Below are 24,256 nucleotides of genomic sequence, written 5' to 3' on the forward strand. Positions count from 1 at the left end.
ATATCTGAATTCATGACACCTACTACATTTTTTTTATCGATTTCAATTCTGATTCCGACAACTATCACATTCTACCAGACCATATTTCATCCAACACTACAGTTACATTAAACTAAAGTAAGTGGGCGAGAATAAGCTACAAGATTTAAAGCTTTCAGAAAAAAATCAATGAAAGTAAATCCGAAAAAGTAATTGAATTAAAAACACTTGTCATTTTATTACTTTTCTTAATACTTTTTATTTAATATAATATTTATATTTATTTGGATTGTTGTTGTTGTTTTTATACACTTTACTTTGCGTTTTGTTATTTTTCATTATGTTAAATTCTTCTGCAAATATCTTCAAATTATACATATAAACGTATATATATATTATATTTTTTATTGTTGTTGTTTAGGATAGTATGTACTAATATGATAAAGGATACAGTATACAATAGAGATGATACAAATACAGTTAGAATTTTATATAATTTTCTCTGTATGATCAATATATTTGTTTGATTTTGTTGTTGTTGTTTTTTTTTCAGTTCTATATTAAATAAGTAAACAAGTTTTTTTAAAAATTATATTAAAACAGCAGCAAAAACTTAAATACCAACTAAGATGCACACATGTACAAATGTGGTTAGAGAAAAATATCTATGTACATATATGTATGCAAGAGTTAAAAAAAAAACGTTTACATTAAATTATAATAATAAATAGAACAACTTTTCAAGCTGAAGCTGCAGACGCAGCTGTTAATTGGGCGGTCCAAGGACCAAACGGAAGCCATCAAATGCATACATTCGTTAAATTCGGTGCACAAGTCACACTGCAGAAGTATTCTTTCCGATAAAGCTTATTTGCTTTGGGTTTTCTGTCGTTCAACGAGTCGCTTGTAACGCAAAAAAAAATCACAAAAATTTGGCGAAATCAAAATCGAAATTAGGGGCTGTGCACACTTTACCACTTTTCTCGCTTATATAACATAATAATTCTTCCTCAGTTCCGATAGTTTTTTGTTTTAGTTTTTTTTTACATTTTTTTTCTCTATGTTTGATACCGCTTACGTGTTTAAAGTAAATTTTAAAGTAAAAAAGCGCAAAATACGATATTCAAGGCATTTCATTAGCAGCAATCGAAAGTTAATTATATGAAAAAATTACATACACACGTATTGCATTACGAATCTTTACATTCCTTTACAACATACCGTAAAAAACGATAATAGTTTTTAATTACGAGCATAGCTATATGCATATATGTGTGTGTATGTGGCTTGTGCATGTACACATGTCTCATTTGTTTATTTGTTGTTTTTTCGCATTTTCTTTTGAATTATACATGCCTCAATTATATTGAATGTAATTATTTAATGATTACAACGCCGTTTACTTGTTAATGAGATAGCTGATTTATCATACAATAGGAGTATGTGTTTGCTGCATGATTATTATTATTTTTTTTTGCAATTTGCTTTATGCTTTTTGTTATTCATACTTTTGCTGCACACATAGCGGCGCCTATAGCAATACTTTTCTGAATTTGAGCTAATTTTTTGTAATACGTTAATTATACTTCCTTTGGCTGCGCAATCGAGCGGTGAGCGTGGCACGTCTTTGAAGTTTCCAAGCGTTCAGAGCATACGGATGCATTTCGGAAATATGCGTTTTCAAACAGTAATGAGACGACTTGTACGTATGTATGCATGTATGTATGTGTGTCAGTATAAATAGTTGTTGCACATACTACGCATATGTCATTTTCATACACATTTTATTTTTCTTTTTCGATTTCATATCATCATATTTATTTATATTTATTTATATATATATGTACGTTTGTATGTTGAGTACGTTTATTGCATTACATTTTACATAGTTAAATTAGAGCTTTCTCTCATTGAGTTTAAATTAGAAACGAAAAATTAAATATTGATTTATTTAGCTTATTTAAATGTATGTATGTATGTATTTATGTATAGTTGATTAGCAACTAAGGATATACTAGAGGCATTTCATCGCGACGCCTGCCATACAAATACACTTTTTCTCCTTCACGTAATATCACTTTAGGCGCATACATATGCACACGCACGCATTATACGCCGTTACTTATACATATGCGTTACTCTCACGGTTGCATTTCGGTTTTGCATTGCATTGCGCTTAACTATTTGCTTTTCGCTTCCAAAGCTTGCTGTTGTCTCTACCAGCAACAATTTTTTCATTTACATTTGCTCGCACTTCTTGATTGTACCGTTAACGTTGAATTCAAATTCCAACGAATGATTCTCACTTATTCTCGTTTTGCCAAAAATTTGCAGGCGTTTCTATACTTTTCAACCTAAACTAGTAGAAATCAGTTCGAAAACTATGCATTCAAAAATAGCATACATTTTTTTTTTTTGTAATTTTCTTTGCAGGGCATGTCTTTCAATGTGTGTGTGTGTGTGTTGGGTTTATAGGTAGCTGGATTCAATCTTTATCGCACCCGTGGTATTGTTCTGAAAAGATTTGAAAGATATAAACTATTTTTAAAAAAATAAAATATATAAAATGCACTCACCTTGGCGATTGCACTCGTCGCTTGGGTGTATTCGGCGCTGTCACAACCGCCCGGCTGGTGGGCGTACGCGCACGCGCAGCACTAGCACCAACGCCAGCATTTGTCGCTGCTGCTACCGTTGCGGTTGCTCCGCCAATTCCGGCTGTCATGCTGTATCGCTTCGGTGGCACAATGCGACTGGGCGAACGTGTTTTCTTGCCATCCGCTTCTTGTGTGCTTATTCTAGTAATTTGTGGAGATATACTTAGTTTAGTGGTTTTCACCTTTTCTAACGGTTTCAAAACAGTTTTCGTGTTGCAATTAGCATTTCTAGCTCTATAGGCCACACATGCAAAGAATTTTTTTTTTTTTTTTTTTAAATATGTGTGTTTGTATATATGTACATATGTATATATATGTGTTGGGACAAAAATACAGGTGCGGTACATATAATATAGATGTAAACAATATAAATTTGTACATTTTGCCGAAAGTAAGGTGGATAATATTTTAACGGGTTTCATGAAAATAAATAATTAGAAGAAAAACGAGAAACAAATTAGAATAAAAATTTCATACAAAATTGCATTACGAACTTCTTTGATTGTGTGTATTTTTTTTTTTTTAAGAAGATGAAGATGATTATATAATTTGAGGTTCAAATATAGTAATTAATAAAATCCTCTAGTTTTGCTAAAATTTTTACCACTACTAAAACAATTGATTCTACTCACACAAGTACTACTATTCCTAAATACCTACAATATCTTCCTGGAACTACTTTTCCTTCTATTTTTACTGCTACTAATACGTATACTAACACTACTACACTATTATTAATCCTGCTATTTCTACACCCAATCCTCCTACTTTTATTACATCTACTCCTAATATTGCTATTGTTTCAACTACTACTTTACTAAAAATTCTACTACTATTACATAATTCTGCATTCTAAGAATACTATTACTATTAATATAACTTTCGGTACTAATTCTAATACTCTTTTTATCCTACTATTACTTCTATTAGTACGACTTAAATCGTATTATAACTTTTTATTTTGAGCAAGACCATCTAATTTCCACATACAATCTGTGGTCTAAATCGAACACATTTCACATTTTTGTTTCAATCCATTCCATTTGCGATATCGTCAAATAAATGTTTTCGATCATAAAAAATAAAAGATCACAAAAGATACTTCTATCACTAAAACTCATCAGAAGGTTAAAAAAAAAATAGGAAAATAAATTAATAGTAATTAAACTTTGCCCATTTTGACGAATACAAATTTTTACTGCAGTTTTTGAAAAAAAAAATTAAAATTAAAAAATATTTTATTTTTTTTATGAAAAAATAAATGAAATTATTGATTTTATTTTAAAAACTAATCAATTTCGCGCGTTTTGCATAAAAAATCGATTTTTGAAGTTATTTCTGAATAAGTCGAAAATCATATTTTTTTTAAGCAAACAGGAAAGAATCGATATATTTTGGTAAGGAGGTTAAAATCTACCGCTTTTTTCATGGAAATCCGAATGTTTTGTAAAAAAAATTCGGTTTGTGGAGTTATTTCAAATTATTTGCAAAATCGCTTTTTTTTTAAACAAAAGTTATAAATATGTATATACAAAATAGGGCTAATTTCTTAAAAAACGAGTTAACTTCGCGGGAAATGTTCAAAAACCGTTAAAACTTATAGAAAGTTTTTAATCGATCATAATTTTCGAAATAACGTGGAAATCGGATCGGCTGATTTCGGAATAATTTTTGATCTAAGCATATGCCTATGCCTATGTGCTATTATATAATACGGCTTATACTTTTATAGAGAGAAGTAAAAAATAATAGTTTGAATTAAATAATTTCGACTTCGAAAAACAAAAACAATTATTTCTGCTCCACAAATACTTAAATATTCTTGACGAAACAACTTTGAAAACGAGTTAAAAAGAAACCACGAAAACTCATTGATAAACGAAAGAGAGCAATAAAAAAAGACTTAGATAGAACGTCCAAAGGACACCACCAACACATTTCAAATTAACAAACAAACTACACGTATTGGAAAGTAGTAAAAAGTTAGAAAAATACTTTTTTGGATGCACTACAGTTTCGAAAACAAAAGTCGAAACAAATCTACACACTACTTCGAAATTCAACTAGCTACTTGTACTCACTTTCCCGCGGGATAGCTGACTGGCCGCGGTATACGCGACTTGTGCGCTGCATTCGCTGCTGCTGCCGCCGCCGCGGCCGTCGCAGATGCTGCCGTGGCGGTCGGTGTCGAGCCACCGCTCTTCGTCTCTTGTGCGCTAGCCAAATCCTTCAACATTGTCGAGTCTTTGCTCATCAGTTCCCATTGTATTTGCAAACGCTTGAAGCGATTGCTCTCAATCTTACGTTTCTCTTGCTCGTCGAGTGCGGCCAAACGCTTGGCCGTTTGATGCTGCTCCATTTGGGAGAAGCGACGCGATGCTGGCTCTCCGCCGCGCATTCCGGCTACCGAAATGTTCGGTGAGTTTGGTGGTGTTGTAAAGCGTTGACGTGCTTCTGGTGCAAGCGACGGTTGTTGTTGTTGCACATTCAAATCAACGTCTTGCTCGTTCTCTGTGAGTGTGTGTATGTCATTGAAGGATACCTTCTTTTGCTGACTGAGCGCACGACTCACTTCTTTCTTCAATGCCGCTGGATCGTAGGCGACCTGGTATTCGGTTGATGACTCCAATATGGCCGCTATTTCAGCATAACACTTTAGCTCGGAACGCGGTAGCGATGAGAGGAAACGCATGCGCGCATCCAAATCTTTGCGTGATAAACGCTCTTGACGCGGCTGTGGCACTGCATATAGTTCAGCCTCCTCTTCGAATACTTCACCCAGCTCTTCGGACGAACCGACTGCATGATGATACGGTGGCTCTTGTAGACTGCGACGTTTCTCTTGCTTCGACAGTTTCGATTGCTGACCTTCAATCATAGAATTGCGCTTCATGCGATTCGCCGAATGTGAAGATGATTTGCGTAAGATGCCGCGTGGCATGGGTTGTGGCGGTGTTTTGCCAATCGCCGGACTCATTTCAACACCTGAGTCCATGCGTTGTTGTTCATACTGATATATGTACATTTGTTTTAATGGGTCCGCGTTCTCGAGATCAGCAGAGTCGGCCAGCAGAGTGGACGAACCGCGATAACCTGAACTGGGTTGTTGACTAGAGGCAGAGCTCGAGGAACCTTCCTCGCCAGTTTGTAGCTGTGTCGTATGTTGCTGTTGGAAGTACTGCGCACAATCACATATATGTGGTCGATTACGGCGTATGGGTGGAGTCATGCAGAAGAGCGGGCGCTGCGATAGTTCGGCGTCCAATTCTGGCAGCAAACTATTCACCTCAGGAATGTGTTTTAAGCGACGACGATAGTCCGCCGGCAAAAGAGTAGTTAGCGACTGCCAATCCACTACATGCTTGTAGTCCATGGCCTTGAGTATCTCATCGTCATTGCTATTTAAGTTGACGCGTTTCTTTAGCGACGCCATCGAAGCCGAATCGTCATTGCTGCCAACAGCCATTTTGTAATTGAACGGCGAGAAGATCACATCTGCCGTTGAATTGGTCTTTACGAAACCCAAATCGGGCAGCGCGTAATTGGGATAGATGACATAAATTGGCGCCTGTCGCTCTTCACCCAAATTATTGAGCTTCGCCAAGAAGGAAGGTGGTACGAATCGAAAACGATCACTCATACTGCTACGCGTACTCAAAGAGCCACACGAAGTTTGCATAGAGCGTGAAATCAACTCCGAACTTGAAGCCGCCGACACTGTGGGTTGTGCGCCTTCACAACGCGATCTTTGACGCTCCAATGTCGTTGATGAAGTACCAGTCGAGACATAGACCTGTGTAAGTTGTTCGGAATTGCTGCGACTATTCTCTGACGACTGCAGGCTGCATGCCGTACCGACGTCCTTATGTTCAGTCACCAGTTGGCACAATTGAGGATGGCGCGGCGGCATACTTCTACGTCGATGCGCAGGCGAATTGGTGGCTGTCAAAGAGCCACTTGAGCTTGAGCTAGGGTCTTCATCGTAGAAAACGGCATCGTTACGTATACGCAAGTGGCGTCGCGTGGGCGTGGGATGACCGGCATGGCCATGATGTGGCTCGGCCTGAAATGCAGACTCGCATGTGTCACGCACTTGCGCACACAGTTGCTCCTCATCCTCGTCGTGTCGGCTGAGCGCCGAACCCTTACCCGAATCATTCATGCTCTTCTTGCGTAGACGCTGTTCTAACGATGAGCTGCTACTCGAGCCGGCCGCATCACTTGACGGCCAACAACCCGACGACACATCCATGCAAGTGTGTGTGCTCATCTGTTGTTCGTCCGTGGCGGAATTATTGCTCTTTTGTTTGATGAATAGTTTGACTAGATTGAAGGCGGGTGGATTCGAGCTACCTGACGAAGCGGAGCCCGAAATGGGCGCAAGTTTTAGCGCGGCGGGGCAAGTGTGACTATTTGGAGCGGCAGCGGTTGCGGCAGCCGTAACGGTATTCGATGACTGGCAGGAGCAGCGATGTTTGTGACGTTGCTGAGAGGCATTTTGCTGTTGCTGATGTTGTTGTTGCAATTGTTGCAGTGTCTCCTGCTGCTGCTGCTGCTGGTGATGATGATGATGCGTTTGCAATTGCTCGGCCTCATTTAGACGCTCCGACGTAATGGAGGCGATTATGGAATTAGAAGAGATTGGCATCTGGCACATGGGAAGCAAATTACGCGACGTCTTGCAACACTCCATATTGGAGGTGCTAACCGCCTGTGACACATTCAGCTGTTGTTGTTGTGAATGATGTGTTTGTTGTTGTATATCCGCAATACCGCTGCAAACCATTGCAGTTGGATCTTTGTGCTCGCGCAGATTTGGTACGCTGCGACTTTTGCGCACCGTGCAATTGGATGTGTGTTGTATTTGTTGCACAAAGATGTTATTGGTGGCGGTATTGTTGTTGCCTGACGGATATCTGCAAATGAATAGTTGAAATTAGTCAACATACAATGTTATTGTAGAAAAACTCAAAATCTGTCAAAACTCTTCGTATAACGTTAGTTTCTCGGTCCGTGCTGAACGAAAGAATAGCACTTTGTTGCAAACAACCCTACAACTGCAGTAGTTGAAATTTTTTTCCGCAAATCGCATATGGTTTGCATAAATATTATGATCGTTCGCTTCCTCTCTGACACCACCTCCTAATCAATATAATATTTTTCGCTCTGCATATGTTCCACAAGCCTATTTCCTCTGTCATACACTTGTTTACACACACATACATGTATGCACAAATGCACAGTCAATCCGCATGAGTAATGAATTTAAATTGAACTCAATTGAATTGACCCCACCAACCGTTCGCTCGTTCAACTCAACAAGCTGTCGGCTGTTTCAACGCTTACTTTCCATACTTTTCCCTACTTTATTTTGTATATTCGTCGTCCGGCTATGAGCGCTTACATATATGTATATACACTTACAAACATATGTATGTATTGCAAAAATATGAGGTCTGACGTCTATATTCTTATTTGTTATCGCATGTGGAACGAGAATTTTGAACAGCACACTCATTATTCATCATATTTGTGCATTTGTTTATATACATATATGTATTTACATATAGTAGTTGAACTATATACTACTTGTCTGTGTATACGTCGGTATGCAACCTGTTGACAAAGTTAAACCACAAATGTGTAAAAAAAAATTGTATATGTTCCACTAGACCCGGTTAAGTTCACTCTTACTGCCTGAAATTAGAATCTTAAAGATTAAGACTGATCTGAGGATAGGTTATACAATGATCTCACAACTAGGCTTCATGGGCTTCGAATGTCTAAAACGTCTCAAAATTTGTGAATGACAATAAAATTAACAGACCCGAAATTTTTTTGTGTAAATATTCGATAATGGGATCAGGGTTGCGAATTTTTTTAATACAAAATTAAATATTTAATCCAAAATGTTCGGACTGAATGAAAATTTGTTTTAAAAATTTTGATTTTAAAATTTAATATTAATCCCTAAATTGGAATTTAAAATTGAAAATCTAATTTTTAATTCAAATTGTTGGGATTTCACTTGCAAAATCGGAATTAAAAATTTAAATTTTTATTGCTATCAAAATCAAAAATTAATAAAATATAAATCGTTTAAATGTGCAGATTTTCCGACCACTGCTCTAGAGTATTGAATCTGATAGCTCTGTGTTCAAAATGGTAGAACCACGTAGTACTCAAGCGCGAACATATATAAATTCAAAAACAATTTTTTTAATTCAGATCTTTTTCAATGCAATATTTGCACCCCTAAAGCAGAAACACTCTGTGAATATATTGTACATTATGCTGTATACATGGAACGAACCTTAACGATTTTGCTGCCCTACTTCACGAATATTAATAATATTGTTTTATATATATTTGTATATGGTATATTATATTTACTTGACAAAATGTTTCTGTGGATTGTAAATGTGTAATACAAGTACTTATACAGTTCTCTTGCTATTCGAAACCTATACTATATGTATTTCTATATACTTAAGAAACTGTAATACCGTTACCGAAACATATATGAGAGAGGTTAGGGAAGGTAACGCGACTTTTCCATTTTAACACAAGCATTTTTTTCATCAATATTATTCTTGTTAAATGTAATGCTCTTCATTCTCAAATCATCAAGCACTACCTACATTCACTTTTTTGTAAAGCCTTGAGTTCTTCCAACCTAACTGTTGGAATGGTAGCATATCTCGGTTACTCAAAAATTATGTATAGAGACTTAAAAGCAGCGAATACTGTGTCTAAATAATAGCTGAGATGGCTCACGCCAACAGGAAATTGCATAACAGTGTTTATCTTCTGTTAAAAGAACTTGTAAATGCTGTTGTTTTTTCTTTACTTGGAAGGTATTAACAAAAATATAATTTTTTCTTGTGCATACTTTTTCAACCAACCCAAATACGTTACGCACCTTTGTAATTGTGTTGTGTTGCTCTTTTGTAGCTTGCTGCGCACACTGGCGGCCTGCTCCGAGCGTGACATGGAAACGTCCAAAGCTTTGCGCTTGACAATATCCTCAAGATTGCTATGCAAATTAATGAAATTATGTGTATTTCTTGCGGTGACATCTGATGGCTCAGCTATAAACACAAGAGATTGCATTAGAAAAACGAAACTAAGGACAATTTCAAGCGACCAGCATCAACTCACCATAGAAACTCTCATCCGAGTACAGTACGCTGCCCTCAAAAGCGATTGTGTAATTGTCCTTATTCGCTTTACACGTCAAGATTATGTCCTCATTTTCCGGATATGCGTCCATATCCAGCGAATCGGCGGACAAGTGCGACTCTTTGACCGGCGAGAAGAGCAATTCCGATTTACAAATGGAATTATCGATAAGCTCATTATTAGAGGTGAGCGAAGTTTGTGATAAATGGTTAATACCACCACCAACAACGCCACCAACGCCATGTTCTTGCGCATTTACGGCCAATACATTCTGTTGCAACAAAAACGATTGTTGTAACCGATTGCTGTTACTCATATTCTTGCAATACGACGGCATATGCAGTAAGATGTCTTCGGCACGAAAGCTTTCCATATCAACTTCGGCAAGATTAGCGTCGAGTTTTTTAGAGAAGTCATTGTAGAAGATTATGTCGCCACTGTAGGAGCCCGATAGCGATGAGAATATGCTGCGCTGCAGTCCAGTGCCGCAGCCATCCCGATAGTCGCAATCTAGTAGCCACTGATAATCGGAATTGTCATGAGTGAAATCGTGTGAAGAAGCAATCGAATAATTTAAATTGTTGGCGGCAACATTGTTGCCAAAGTAGACACCACCACCATTAATATTATTACTAACACTACTACCACCACCACAAGCTGTTGCCGCAGCCGCAGCCGCCGCGTTGACGAAACCTACCAAATGCTGATGCTGCTGCAGCATATTGCTATCGAGCGGCATGTTGTGACGCGAACCAGGCGTTGTTGCATTACTATTGTAATCCGATTCCGGCGTTGCTGGCGCAGCCATTGTATTGCCACAATTCAACAGAAAATTATTGTTCGCACCCAAACTCTCCACCAACAAGCTGTCGTCGATCAGCACACTGCTCTGCCCGCTCACTTGCTCATTCAATATGATGCTGCGCAGCGCGTTGTTGTAACGATCCAAATTGTTCAATACTATTGCAACATTCTGTTTGAGACTCTCCTCGCTCAGTTCGTCGTCGGCGTCCTTGGCGCTGAGCAGTTGTTGCTGATGCTTTTGCAAGTGTTGTTGTTGCAGCAGCAAATCATTCAAATGCTGCTGATATTGCGTCTGCGTCAGAAGCGGCAACGTTTTGCTGCTACGCAAATGTTGTTGCAATTGATGTTGCTGTGCCGTGGCAGCTGTGACGCTGCTCTTTTGCTGCTGCTGGTGCTGCTGCTGTTGTCGCTGTTGTGGTTCGCGTTCGCGTTCACGCTCGTTTTCGCCGTAGTTGTTGTAGGCGAAAGCAAATGGCGAATTATTCGGACTATTCAATGGATTCTTATAATGCAATGGCGATTGTGCCGTCGATGTGGGTGATGATGGATTATTTGTTTTTGTGATGTTACTATTAATATGTGATGTTTTTGTAAATGTATTTGCAGAAGAATTTAAAGGAAGCGTTTGCAGATTATTTTTATTATTATGCGTCTGCTTGAGAGCGTAGGTAAAATGTGAATTTATGTTATTGGCGTAATGTTGTGGGGAATTAGGATGTGGTTGTTGTTTTTGTTGTGATTGTTGTGAAAGATTTGGTTGATGTTGATGATACTGTTTCGTTTGAGAGTAAGCGTAATGACGTGGTGAATTTTGAAGCGGTTGTGATAGATGTGATTTGTTGTTGATATCGTTGTTTGTTGAGAATTCTGTCATGCCACGACGGAATTTTTGTCCTGCAACAAAGAGAGGTAGATAATTTACTTATTTATGAGCATGAAATTAATAAATATTACTATTTATTTATTTATAATTTCGATGAATATAATGAAGCCAGAGGCATAATATAACGGTAGTTTACCAGTTAATATAAATATTATAAAAATATAGCAAAGTATAAATTGTTTGAAAGTCTACGTAGAGAATAAAAACGAAATTCTTTTCCAGCTGGTATTTTACGGGGTAAATGTGTGTGTGTGTTTTTAAATTTATATCCAAATAGTTTTTGAGTTACAGCTTTTTAAAGTGTAGCCGTTCAGTTGAATCAACTCATCAGTTTATCTTTAAACGCATTTTTCTCAAAACTACAACTTTCCAATTTGCTTCAGGAATTGCTCGGAGACAAATGACCTAATGAACATTATTAATTTTTTTCTCATGTTCTTTCTATAGGTCTCCATACAATGTCCTACTAGTTTTTTGGTCTACTGCAAAAACGAATTTTGGCAGAGAGAAGGCCGGAAACACCGCAGCAGTGGAGAACGTTTTTAGCGCACAATTTGTGGAACAATGCATTTTATTTAGAAATTTACAAAAAAAAAAATAAATTTGAGAAGAATATAATAAATATTGAATTCAGAATTTATTAGGCCGCCATAGTGGAAAAAAAATGTTCGATGAAAACCAGGTTGAGTGCTACAATTAATGACTGTTTATTCCAGCAAGAAGCGGGAATGCGAAAGCGCTTAGAAGGTATTAAAAATTTTAAAATATATTGATATTATTACTATTTTAAAAGGACTGCAGATGCCTTTTCTACAAGACGGCAATATATTAACTCAAATTATTCTCCAATATTATAGAAATTTAGTGCTCTCGAGTTTATATTTTGGATAACAGTCTTCAATTTTGCTTCAACCTTTCCAGAATTACATGAAATTAATTAAATTGAAGACTACAGTTGTCGCCATTGAGAAAGCTGTAAAGAAACATGAAATAATATTTCTTTATGGTTTAATATTTATGAACAACTCGAGTTTATTATTTTATATTTCAGAAAAACTCGAGTTTAAGGCTCTTTATTCTAGAATCTAATGTTGTATTTATCATTAAAAACTGTCCATTGTTCTCATTGAGTACTTGAATTTATTTATAATTTTTTATGTAATCGACGTTGAATAGTTGAATATTCAATAGTATGTTAAAATCTTTTATAAAACAGGATTATGTTTCCTTTTTATTGATTTATATGATTTGTTTCCAAGTTCAGGAGTTGTATTAAATAATAAACACCAAAGTGTAAGGTAAACTCGAGTTTATTGTGCAAACTGAACTTATTTAAGTATTTTTCAAGTTAGTCTAACCAAAAAAGGCTAACCACAAATAGTATATAAGAAATATATTTAAATAACGGTATGGTAAAAGTAAAAAAAAAACCGGTTTATTTAAAGATAAAGGAGAATACATATGTACAAGGTAGAACAATGTGGTACGATACCTGTTCAAAAATAATATTACGTCTCGCTGCAGTTAAAGACTCCATCAAATTTTTCTTTAAAATCAAACAAACAAATTTAAACAGATTTTAATCTTTGCCACTCAAGTTCGAGAGTTTTTTTAATTTGCCCATTTAGCGGGGTTATTTTTATATAATTTTTAATGGATACCGGCTAGATGGCGCGTAAATTTACTCTAATTACTTCATCTAACATAAAAACGCCACAAAGCCACATAACAATTGTCTTTATAGTGCTTCGTGCCGAAATAAAAGTGAACTAAAACTAGGGAATGACTAGTAAAAATTGTTACATTGACATTGAGTGACGTTGGGGCGGCCAATGCACTGCACTGCACCACCGCGCCGCTATCACCTTCTGGGGTGTCGCTGAGCGGGCATGCAAGCAAGTAGTGCACTTTTATGACTTCACAGCAAATTTCAAAATGTCGCACCAACTAATAAGTGTATGCGCGTGTGTGCGGGTATAACATATGCATACATATATATTTATGTGTATTTGCTGATTGTGAGCATATGTATATACAAACATATATGTATGTATGAAGTATATCAAGAAGTATAAATTATATGTCCCAAGCAACCATTGGCTTGGTTTCAATCCGTGAAATTTTATGAGAGCAACTAAGTATTTATTTAGGAGCACTGAAATTGATCATAAAAATAAGTTGAAGAATAGTCACGCTAGCATCTACATATGTGTGTTGAGTTGGTTAAAAAATGTATGTAATTTAAAATTGAATTGAAATTAAAAAAATTTATTTTTTTATGGCTACCAGGCAGCATCGAAACACACATACTCGCACATGATAAATAGTTGCACTCACGAGCTTTTGGCTGGCAAGTGCACTTGTTTTGAAGGCAACACGTCTTTATGCCCACATGATGCTTCAGCGTGTCAGCATTTTCAGCATTTTAGTTGAATATAATATATGCAAGATCATAAATGCAGTCTCCCCGGTTCTTATATTTTATTCATTAACTCGAAATTACTGGTTGAGCACCCCAAAATTTTATAACAATCAACTCGACGAGGCCAATCAAGAGCCGCACATTTATTTAAAACAAATCACTCGTTTCATTATTACAAACAGAATGTATGTATGTGCATATGTACTATATATAAGTATATGTATGTGCATATGTACTATATATAAGCATATGTATGTGCATGTATATGTGCGACATTGTTTATTAAAAGATGCAAGAGAGTAGGCAAGTGCTTTGTGTGGGTGTACTGAAATAAATGAACAACATGAAACCCTTGAGCTCATACTCGTACATATAAGCATGTGAGTATTTGAATTTACCCAGCATTTAAAATTGGTCGGTCTGTATATGCATACATATATATATACATATACATATATATATACATATATATATACATATACATATATATATACATATATATATACTTATATACTTGTATATATAAAGCACTTGACATTCGTTCTTCAAGAATATGAGGTGTCCTCGTTTCATCAACCGTTAGATAGTAGTGAATCGAACAAACTATAACAGCTGCCATTCACAATAGAATATCGAAATAGAATAGAAAAAAGAAATTGGTAGCATTGAAAGGAGTTATTATAGCACATTAATGAGGTATCCTTATATTCTCTTATATGGAATTCAACTCGCTAAACTTTTTGTTGATTTCACTTGTATGTTATTTTTTCGAGAGAGCAGCGTTTAAAGCTAGTGAGCAGAGAAATGGCGAATCGATGACGAACACATTAAATTTATTTATAATACAGCAGCGTCTCCCACTTTTAACCGCTATCGACATTAAAACCTGACTTGTACCACTAAAAGAGCTGTAAAGAAGGATAATTCCCACAGCACTGACATTATCAAGAGGCATTTTTTTAAACAAAAAACAATATTTAAAAAAAAAAATAAAAATTTTAGTAACCCACTCAAAGATTCCAATATTCTTTAGAAGAGACGTAAACGTTATAATTCGAAACTCACCACACCATTCAAGGCAACAGGGTTCCATTTTTGGGTGATTGAAGGTGCAGAGAGTAATTAGCCGCTAACTAATCATTAGATAATTTTAAATCACTGTTTTTACTGTGGGGTATTTCTGACCTCATTGTTCAATTATATATACATTTATATATCATATTAATCACTTGTTGTAAACAGTCCGCATTGTATTTACAAAAGAAAATCACAAATTTCGAACAAAACATGCAACAGGCTTGTAGTGTAAATAATATACAAGTAGAAAAATTAAGAAAATTTAAACAAAGAGCATATAAAATATAGAAATATTTATAAAGTACTATATGGTATCAAAAAAAGGCTTAACTACTGAAAAAAGTATTTGTTTTCAAGCATGCATGTTGGAAATTTGAGAAGAACTTTAGATCTCAACTAGAGATTTAATTTTACTCAGGTGTAGTTGTTTCTTGTATATATATGTATAGTATACCATTGAAAAATCAAATTCAATCTGTCGAACATACAGACGGACATGGGTAAATCGACTCAGCTCGTCACGCTGCTCATTTATATATGTATATACTTTATATGGTTCCTGAGGTTTCCATTTGGGTGTTACAAACATCGTGGTAAACTTAATATACCCTGTTCAGTGTATAAAAAAATAGCTAAAAAAATTTTATTCGGCAGAGACATAAGTATACATAGGTACAAAGAATGTAGTAAATGCTCATATATAAACTACTAAGTATATTAAAAATAGGGTGACTTTGTATTAAAAACGCGAAGTATATAACAGTTACATCTCGACGCACTGCGTTCAAGGGTGACATGACAAGCTTCATTTACACAACAGATGAAATCTTTTTATTATCTCGTACAAATGTACAGCATTGTCAAACGAAAATAATTACTTCAGGCTAAATGTAAGCAAAGCTTTATGTCTGCTAAACTGAACATCTGCAGCACACATTGCTTCGCAAATAAAAATGTAAAAAAGTTTATAAATGGAAATATTATAAAACACATACAATACATACATATTAGGGCTCTTAAATTAATTCGAATAACCAGAAAACCAATTATTCGAATATCTGTTCATCATTCAACTGCGAGTATTTGAATAAATGAAAATTCTTTAAAATCCAAGTAGCTTTTGATTATTATTATTATTTTTTTTTTTTTGAATGAACGCCTACTATCCGAATAGTCGACAAAGAACGGTTAATCGAATAGTCGACAACTTACGACTATCCGGATAGTGCACACCGAATATTATCCGCTTAGTCGAATATCAAGAGCTCTATGTATTTATATACATATGCATATATTTAATTAATAATTCTCAGTTTGAACATTTTTAGCAAAGCAACAAGATTTTGTTTATATTTCTTCATACTAGAGTAGTGAACACTTGTACTTGGCTTCCGAATAAATAATGGAAATATTTAGAGTGAAAAGTAATGTTCTTAAAACCATATGTGCAACTATGGTATATATAACTCGAAAGATTATTCAAAAAGTTTAGGTGTACAATCGATTCCATGGTAAAAAGTCTGGGAAACTAATGTTGCTCAATCTGCTGTTATCGATTGTTGCGATTACATGATATTGCTTAAGTAAAACTTATCAACGAGTCTCGAATAAATTTGCAAGGGAAAAATTCCAATTGTAGACCTTAACTCAAGTCGACTTAAGCCACTTTAGCATATAACTTCAATTATAAGAATATATAGTATAAGAAAGTATAATAGTAATATACTATAACTCAACATGTGGTTTTTCATGTTGCATATATGTATATATGTACTTAAAGTAATTTAATTTTCGGTTCATCTGTGAAAAATTTGTTGATAAGAAAAAAATTCCAGTAACCAAAATTTTATAATTTTTTAAGCATAGAGGACAAAGTCAAAACTTCACAAGGTCTATGTAATTAGTAACCAAATTCGAAGTGACGAAAGGAGTTAAAAACTGAACCCATTTAAAACAATATATGCAGGGATGTGTTCTTTTGGTAAGAAATGAGTTTGGTAATGAGTTGGCAATGCCAATTGTAGACAAAATAAATTAGTTGCACTCAACGTCGACGAAATGAAAAAGAGGTGGGAGTTGAAAACTAAGTGCTACGTGCACTAAGTAATCAAAGGAATCAAGTACAGCTATAAATAAACGCAATTTATGAAAGAATGAATAGCGACCAGACATCTTAAGACGTTCACAAAACCATATGCACTTGCCATATGAAAAAATTGAAATATGGTAACAATATTCATTCAATTAATTGCAATTTATCTGTGGACAGATAATACGAGCGCATTGCTCATTTGAATACGAGGCTTGATGCAATTAAAGCACACAAAAGATTAATACGAGTACAGAAAAGAGAAAGCGAACGAAACATATGTGACAAAAAAGTAATAAGAGCTAAAATATATTTTTATGTGTAAAATTTTTTTTGCAAAATAAAGGCGGCTATTAAATAAATAATTAAAATTGATCTCAAAGAAAAAAAAATTTACAAAAATAAAAAATGGTTGGAAATATGGCCAAAAGGCAAAAACAAACATTTTTATAGCTTCTTTATATGTGCATTTGTTTGTATGTATTTCCCTCAGTTTGAAAAATTTTAATTGTTTATGTTTTTGTCGCCTTTTTGCAGCAAAAAGTGTTTTGGCAACGTAACGCAAACACTCGCTCGCCAAATGTTCAAATGACCAAGTTTCCGAGTTGTTGCTGGCTGCCTGCCCACCATACACATATAACAAAATTAAGTATATACACATTTGTTACGCGTTGCTCTGACCAAATAAAAAATAAATATTTGAAATATCATCTAAGAAAGTGCAAAATAAACAAATACAACTTAGGGTATATGGATTCACTCAATTTCTTTTAAAGGTCGTAGGCACCAAGCTTGTATAACATAATGTCAGTTTGACAGCTGTCAATGATTGCGTAATATGATAGGACACATGACACATATTAGTTAACAGTACAGAAAAATGTTGTAGAGCGTGATTGGAAATTTTAATGCTGTAGAATTGGAAAACCTCAGTGACAAATTATTAAATTAAGGAAATATATATTTTTATTCAGCATAAATGAAACTCAAAATATAGGTGTAAGGAAAACGCTGAAATTAAAATATTATGATCTTGATTTTCATAGGAAACTGAAGAGAAAAAAGAAATTAGAGAAAATATTTTAATTAGAAAAATATCTACAAAATCTAGCGGTAAAAATTCCTATTTCATTTTTTTATAAAAAAAAAATTGTTTATCTACAAAATTATTTTAAAAAAATTCAAATATGAAATTTTTCATAAATAAAATAGCAAAAATTATTTATAAAAACATTTTTCGAAAATCAAATATTCCAATCCTGTATATTATATGAGACTACAAAAGTGTCAGAAATTAGTAAATATTGAAGTTCTGAAATCAAAAATGAAATGAAATGTTGCCAAAATATTTAGCTACGGGAACATATGTACTATGTATTTTTATTACTTAAATACAGAAAATATTTGAAACTGAAAAATTGAAAATTTCGATAACTGCGATTGCTTCAATTGCTTCAATTTTCATATCAAAAAAAATATAAATATATAATCAAATTCATATATTTTAATAACATTTAAAATTAAATTTTAAAAATTAAATTAAATTTTTTAAGTTAATTTTTTTTTAATTTGTTATTAAATTTAGTTTTTAAAATTTAACAATTAAAAATTTGTTTACATAATAAGCGAACTTCAATATAAAAAATTAAATAGTTGATAAAATTTTTATTAATTATTATTAAACCTTTAAAATGTATCTAATTCTATTAAAAAAATAATTATTTTACAAGCCTTCTGAATTAAATTTACTTAATTAATTTAATTGAAACAAATGTTAATATTGCAATAAAAATTTTATTTTTTAAATGTGTTAATTGAATTTAATTTTCAAAAAATTTGAATGAGTGTTGATTATATATTATATAATTTTTACTTTAAACCAAAATCATATCTAAAATTTGGCAATAAAAATGTTAATTATTATTTATGATAATTGAATTTTAATTTAAAAAATTACATAAAATTTATAATTTTTAAATAAATTACTCATTATTTAATTCTAAAATTTAATTTTATTAATTATTTAAAAAAATTCTAAACAATTTCTTAATTAAAAAATGTGTAATGATTTTTCTAGTATAAAATTCAATTTAATGACTTAATTGAATAATTGAATTTTATAAAAAAAAAACTAAACCAAATTAATTTCATTTTTAAAAACTATATTTTTAATTTAGATATTCATTATTAAATCTTCAAAATTAAATTTTATTATTTATTATAAAAATTAAATAATTTCAAAATAAAATTCCAATTCTCAATTTTTTTGAGTATGCTTCATACTCATGAACCACCCTGTATCAGACAGCAAGCAAAGAGCTCACACTTTGCGAACCCAAATTTTTTGGCACCGACTTTTAAATAATGCAAATTGAAAAAAAAATGATTCACACATACACAATATAACGGCATGTTATAGGGTGATAAGATCTGTATCACTCGTACAAGCATATACAAATACACAAATACTATGGCAAACCTTTTTGTTGTCCCACGCCAATGTCATTGAGGAGCACAGCGTAATCAGCATTATTGTTAATTATGTCGTTGTTGTTGTTTAGCATATTGTTGTTGTGCTGATTATTGAAATTATAATTGTGATTGTTGCGCAACCATTGTGGTGGCGGCGGTTGTTGTTGTTGTTGCTGTAAACGCTGCTGTATCAAATACTGTTGATTGCAGGTGAGCGCAGCGGTTGCATTTGTGCTGCTCAAACGCGGAGGGGAAGCTGCGACGCCGCTGCCTTTGTCAACACTAATGTTAGGTGTGCGCAAACCCACATCCACGCCCTGTTCGCGCAAATGCTGCTGCAGTAGACGACGCTGCAGCAATTGTTGTTGCAATATTTGCAATTGTTGTTGTTGCATTTGTTGGTAATAACGTATTTGGTCGAGCTGCTCCGGTGTTATGGTTTGATGTTGCGCCGCCTGGCGATGCAGCTGCTGTTGCTGCTGGCGCTGTTGTTGACGCCGCTGCTTTGGCGGCATATTCAATGCGTAGTAATTCTCTTTGGTGGAGCTGCCACCCGATGCCGAGGAGGCATTGCTGTCGCAGCCACTGCTCGTGCTGCTGCTATTCGAATTGGCCACGTTGGCTTTGTGGGCGGCAGCGGCGGCCGCTGCGGCGGCGGCTTGTTGCCAGCATTTCACCTTGTTCTGACAATCGTCGGTGCCGTTGGTGCAATTGCAGCGGTCGCTGTGCAATTTGGAAATGTCTACGAATCGCATGAGGAAGCTGAAGAACGTTAACAACATCGATCGAGTAAGGCGCGTGTGTGTGCTTCACATTAGCAACAACATTGGCGTTGTCGTGTTGTTGTGAAATGTTGAGAAATGTTTCTTTCAAATTCTAGTGTTTATAGCGAAATGTTGCGGTGCAACAAACAATGTTGCATGCCAAAAAAGGCGCTCACGTTTAGTGATGGAAATGTTTTTCAACACTTAATATTTTTGCTGTTGTATTGATTTCTTATTACTACCGCTTCTGCTTTGGTTTGAACACAAAATTATTATTTTTTAGTCTTTATTTTTAATTTTTATATGCTCGCTCTCGGCACTGCTCGCTCACTTGCCGACCAACGCGTTGTTGCGCGTCAAAATCACTTGCTGGCGTTGGCTTGCCACAGCCCTCGCCTTCGTGTTGCCTCTACTTATGTCTATATTTTTAGCTGACACGCTGTTGGCGTTGCTGCCCTGACGTTAGTCTGCAGTGTTTATGCGTCAATAATTAACTTAACCGCAACGTCGATTTATTTCAAAATTTTCTTTTGATTAACTTTGGAATTTTTAATAAAATTTTTACGCTGCTTTAAGATCACACTTTACGCTGTTACCACGTCACTCATTGGATTTTACAGTTTATTTTGGTTGTTTGATTATTTTTGTAGACAATATATACAGATGAGTGTGTATATATATAAATATGCATGTAGCTGGCTTCAAAACTTGAGCTGCCACGCTGTAAAACCGAAAATTTGTAGAACAAACCAAAATTGTTGATTTTTCGAAGCTATTTGTATTTGGTTTATTTTTTCGTGCTAACAACAAAATTTATGAGTTCTCTTCAACATTAAAAAAAAAATATATAAATAAAAAAAAAATATATTTCTTGTTTTCTGTTTTTGTTGTTGCAATATATGACTCCGGCTAGAACAATTTCGACTTGTTTGCTGTGCGCATCGATAAAAATCTAAAATTAAATGTGTTGCAGTTGCATGCCATATAGCGCGCGCGGACCTCATGCCACCGTTTGTTGCACCACTACTGCATTATACACGCTCGTACGGTTTAGAGTTGGCCGCTAAAGGAATATTTGGTGAAAATTTGTAAATTTGTATTAGCCAAGCAGCGTGTGCCGCAGCCATTTTTTGTTCTCCAATTCGATTGTTTTTTTTTTTGTTTTAGTTTTTGGAAATTTATGGCCTTCTTGCAACAAGGCAGCCAGCTAGCGGCTGCATGCCACAATTGCCTGTCGTTGCATGCATGCAAATGAGAACGCGCCAGCAATTTGGTTCACTCGAATTGACTTTAATATTTACTAATGCAAACAAAAGGCGCTAGCAAAAAGTACAGTTGCAAAACTGGGCTAGAGTGCAACAGCGCCTCGGTGGCCCTTAAACGAAAGTAAATTGAGGCTAAACAATTCAAGGGAGCAAAGCAAGGCATGCAAATAAGCCTTTGGATTTGCAACCACAAAACAGAAAAAAAACACACACACATACAGTTACATTTATGGCACACACACACACACACCATGACATGTCTGACAAGGTGTTGTGCCACAACAATAATTCACTTTAGAAGTTGCCGCAACGCTATAAATCGTGCGCGGAAGTCCTTCCCAGCCCCATTGCTTACTTTGACTACACCGCTTGGAGACAGTCTCTTGCCAGCTATGCGAAATTTATGCACAATTTTGTTGTAAACACTTTGAATAGCTATAAATTTAGTCGAGCACTCGATAGTGACAATCCTAGTTATAGTAGCAAAATGCCAGGCGAGCTTTAATTAGCATATTTGCAGGCGAGTCAAGAACAGTGCAGGTGTTGCAAGCACAAGCAGTACAGTACAGTTACCATACAATTTTATGGAAAATATACATATTATTTATGTAAATTACTGTTCCACAAGCTTGTCCTCGCAACAACGAGGCAACGCAATGAAGCAATTTTATTTGTTAATGAAATTAGAACGAGCTATAAAAAGGCGAAGCAGGTAGACCTGGTAAATGTCAACGAGGGCAATGCTGTGATATGGTGATAACGCTCTTCAACATAGAAAAATGAGAATGTTATAACGAATTTACGGGGTAAAGCAGATGTTTTATAACTATGAAAGCAAAATCAAGCAATAAAAAGAAAAAACGTCAACTTCGGTTGGAACGAAGCCTGATACCCCCCTTCACAAATAAAATAAGTGTTTCCAAACAAGAACTTCATTTTGATCGGATTGCTTGTATGGCAGCTATACGTATAGTAGTGGGATCCGAACAATTTCTTCTAAGATTGTAGTGTTGTCTTGGGCAATAATGTATGCCACATTTCATGAAGATATCTAGTCAAATAAAAAAGTTGTCCATACTTGGTTCGCATCGTTCAGTTTGTAAATATACATACCCTGTACAGGGTAAAAAAGTCTAACAGCAATAAAAATTATGGTCGAAGATCTGACTTCAAAATCGCCGACTTTAAGAAGTGGATATGAATGATATGACTGCTTTGTATAATATTTGCTTATAAAGAAGAAATAGAGAAAGAGGGATAAAGGAAGAGAGAGAGAGAGAGAGAGAGAAAGTTGAAGATACAGCAACAGATACAGGGAAAAAGCGAACTTACAAATTAGATTTTACGACTTTGTCAAAGTAATTAAGGTTATACTAAAAAACCCTATTCATAATAAAAATATTTGAGAAATAAAGGGATATAGAGATAGAAAGAAAGGTAGAGATGTATAGAGATAGCGAGATAAGGATAAAGATAGAGACAGCGATAGATAGCAAAAAAGAGATAATGAACTCAACTTTACGACTAATGTAGCTTAAACTACATGGATTTTTAGATCTCATAGAGAAGTCTCGTTCAAAGTCGAAGAAAATATGAACAAGTATGCAGCTCGACTTTATAAGGTCATGGTGAATAAATTTTAAGTACATTTGCAAAAACTTATAACATTAAACAACAACAATTCATGATTATTAATTTAATTTTTTGTCGAAAAGCTGAAATTATTTGCACAAAATCTACATACATACAGACAAACATAACAAAATCGCGCTATAAAAGAAAAACACAAATCGTCTACTTATTCACACGCACCTGCAGTGCACAAAAACAAAAACAACCAAATATATATTTTTAAATTGGCGTAAATTTTTGATAAGTGAGATCATGAGTATGAGGTGTGCGAGCACGAGTCACATGCGGTAGAGAAGATATAACGGCACAAAGAACCTTCATATAGAGAATAACGAAAGTAGACGAGCAAAGAGAAAAAATTGTGATATTTATTAAATTAAATGCATATAAACTTTATTTTCGTAAACTAATTTCGGCGGCGGCACATTTTCAGATACAAAACTGTTTTTTTTTAATAAAATTTACAGTAATGAAGAAAAGGAATTGCGAATTAAAATTTGTGAAAATTATTTTCTATTAGAATTTGAAGGTCTTTTGATGAAGATGAAATTATTTATTTTGCAAATTTCATTTAATTATTCAGAAAATAATGCACAGACTTCTTATACAAAAAGACATATGTATATATTATATATTTTATATGTATATATCAAATACACCGAAGAGAAAATTTTGGTAAATATAAACAGTTCCGAATGATTCATATTGAACGAAAATAATTTTGCAACAAATATGTCAAACCATAAATACACGCCTTTTCGCTTTAGTTTTGAGCAAAATTTTAGCCACGCCAAGAAAGTGCAGAACCTTTAACTTGTGAAACCCTACCGCTGACCTAACGCCACAACAAAAGTGTGAATCATGTGCCAACTAAAACACATATATGCATATATATACATATATAGACATGTACATATAGACATGCACATACACACACATTACAGTCGCTACACTCAGCGACAAACAAAGCCAGCAAACTTGAGAATGACGTGTAAAAAATTCCTTATTTTGTCATTTCCTAGTACGCCTG

General features: G+C 34.7%; 1 protein-coding gene across 3 annotated transcripts in view; it reads right to left on the reverse strand.

The window, feature by feature from the left end:
* Nucleotides 1-368: 368 nt before the first annotated feature.
* LOC106616251 (uncharacterized) overlaps nucleotides 369-24,256 on the reverse strand; it is a 38,461-nt gene continuing 14,573 nt past the window's right edge. The window contains exons 2-8 of one of the 3 annotated variants that reach the window (XM_036368251.2): nucleotides 19,573-21,050; nucleotides 10,516-11,516; nucleotides 9,798-10,338; nucleotides 9,559-9,727; nucleotides 4,718-7,552; nucleotides 2,556-2,870; nucleotides 369-2,493 (exon numbers count right to left, since the gene is read on the reverse strand). In XM_036368251.2, coding sequence (XP_036224144.2) covers nucleotides 2,472-2,493; nucleotides 2,556-2,870; nucleotides 4,718-7,552; nucleotides 9,559-9,727; nucleotides 9,798-10,338; nucleotides 10,516-11,516; nucleotides 19,573-20,347 — 5,658 coding nt within the window. In that variant the 5' untranslated portion in view covers nucleotides 20,348-21,050 and the 3' untranslated portion in view covers nucleotides 369-2,471. Of the gene's footprint in view, nucleotides 2,494-2,555; nucleotides 2,871-4,717; nucleotides 7,553-9,558; nucleotides 9,728-9,797; nucleotides 11,517-19,572; nucleotides 21,051-24,256 lie in introns of all 3 variants that reach the window. The other 2 variants (XM_014232820.3, XM_014232817.3) reach the window with 2 other exon arrangements.

Source organism: Bactrocera oleae, chromosome 2, assembly GCF_042242935.1.
Source record: "Bactrocera oleae isolate idBacOlea1 chromosome 2, idBacOlea1, whole genome shotgun sequence".
Classification (NCBI taxonomy): Eukaryota; Metazoa; Arthropoda; class Insecta; order Diptera; family Tephritidae; genus Bactrocera; species Bactrocera oleae.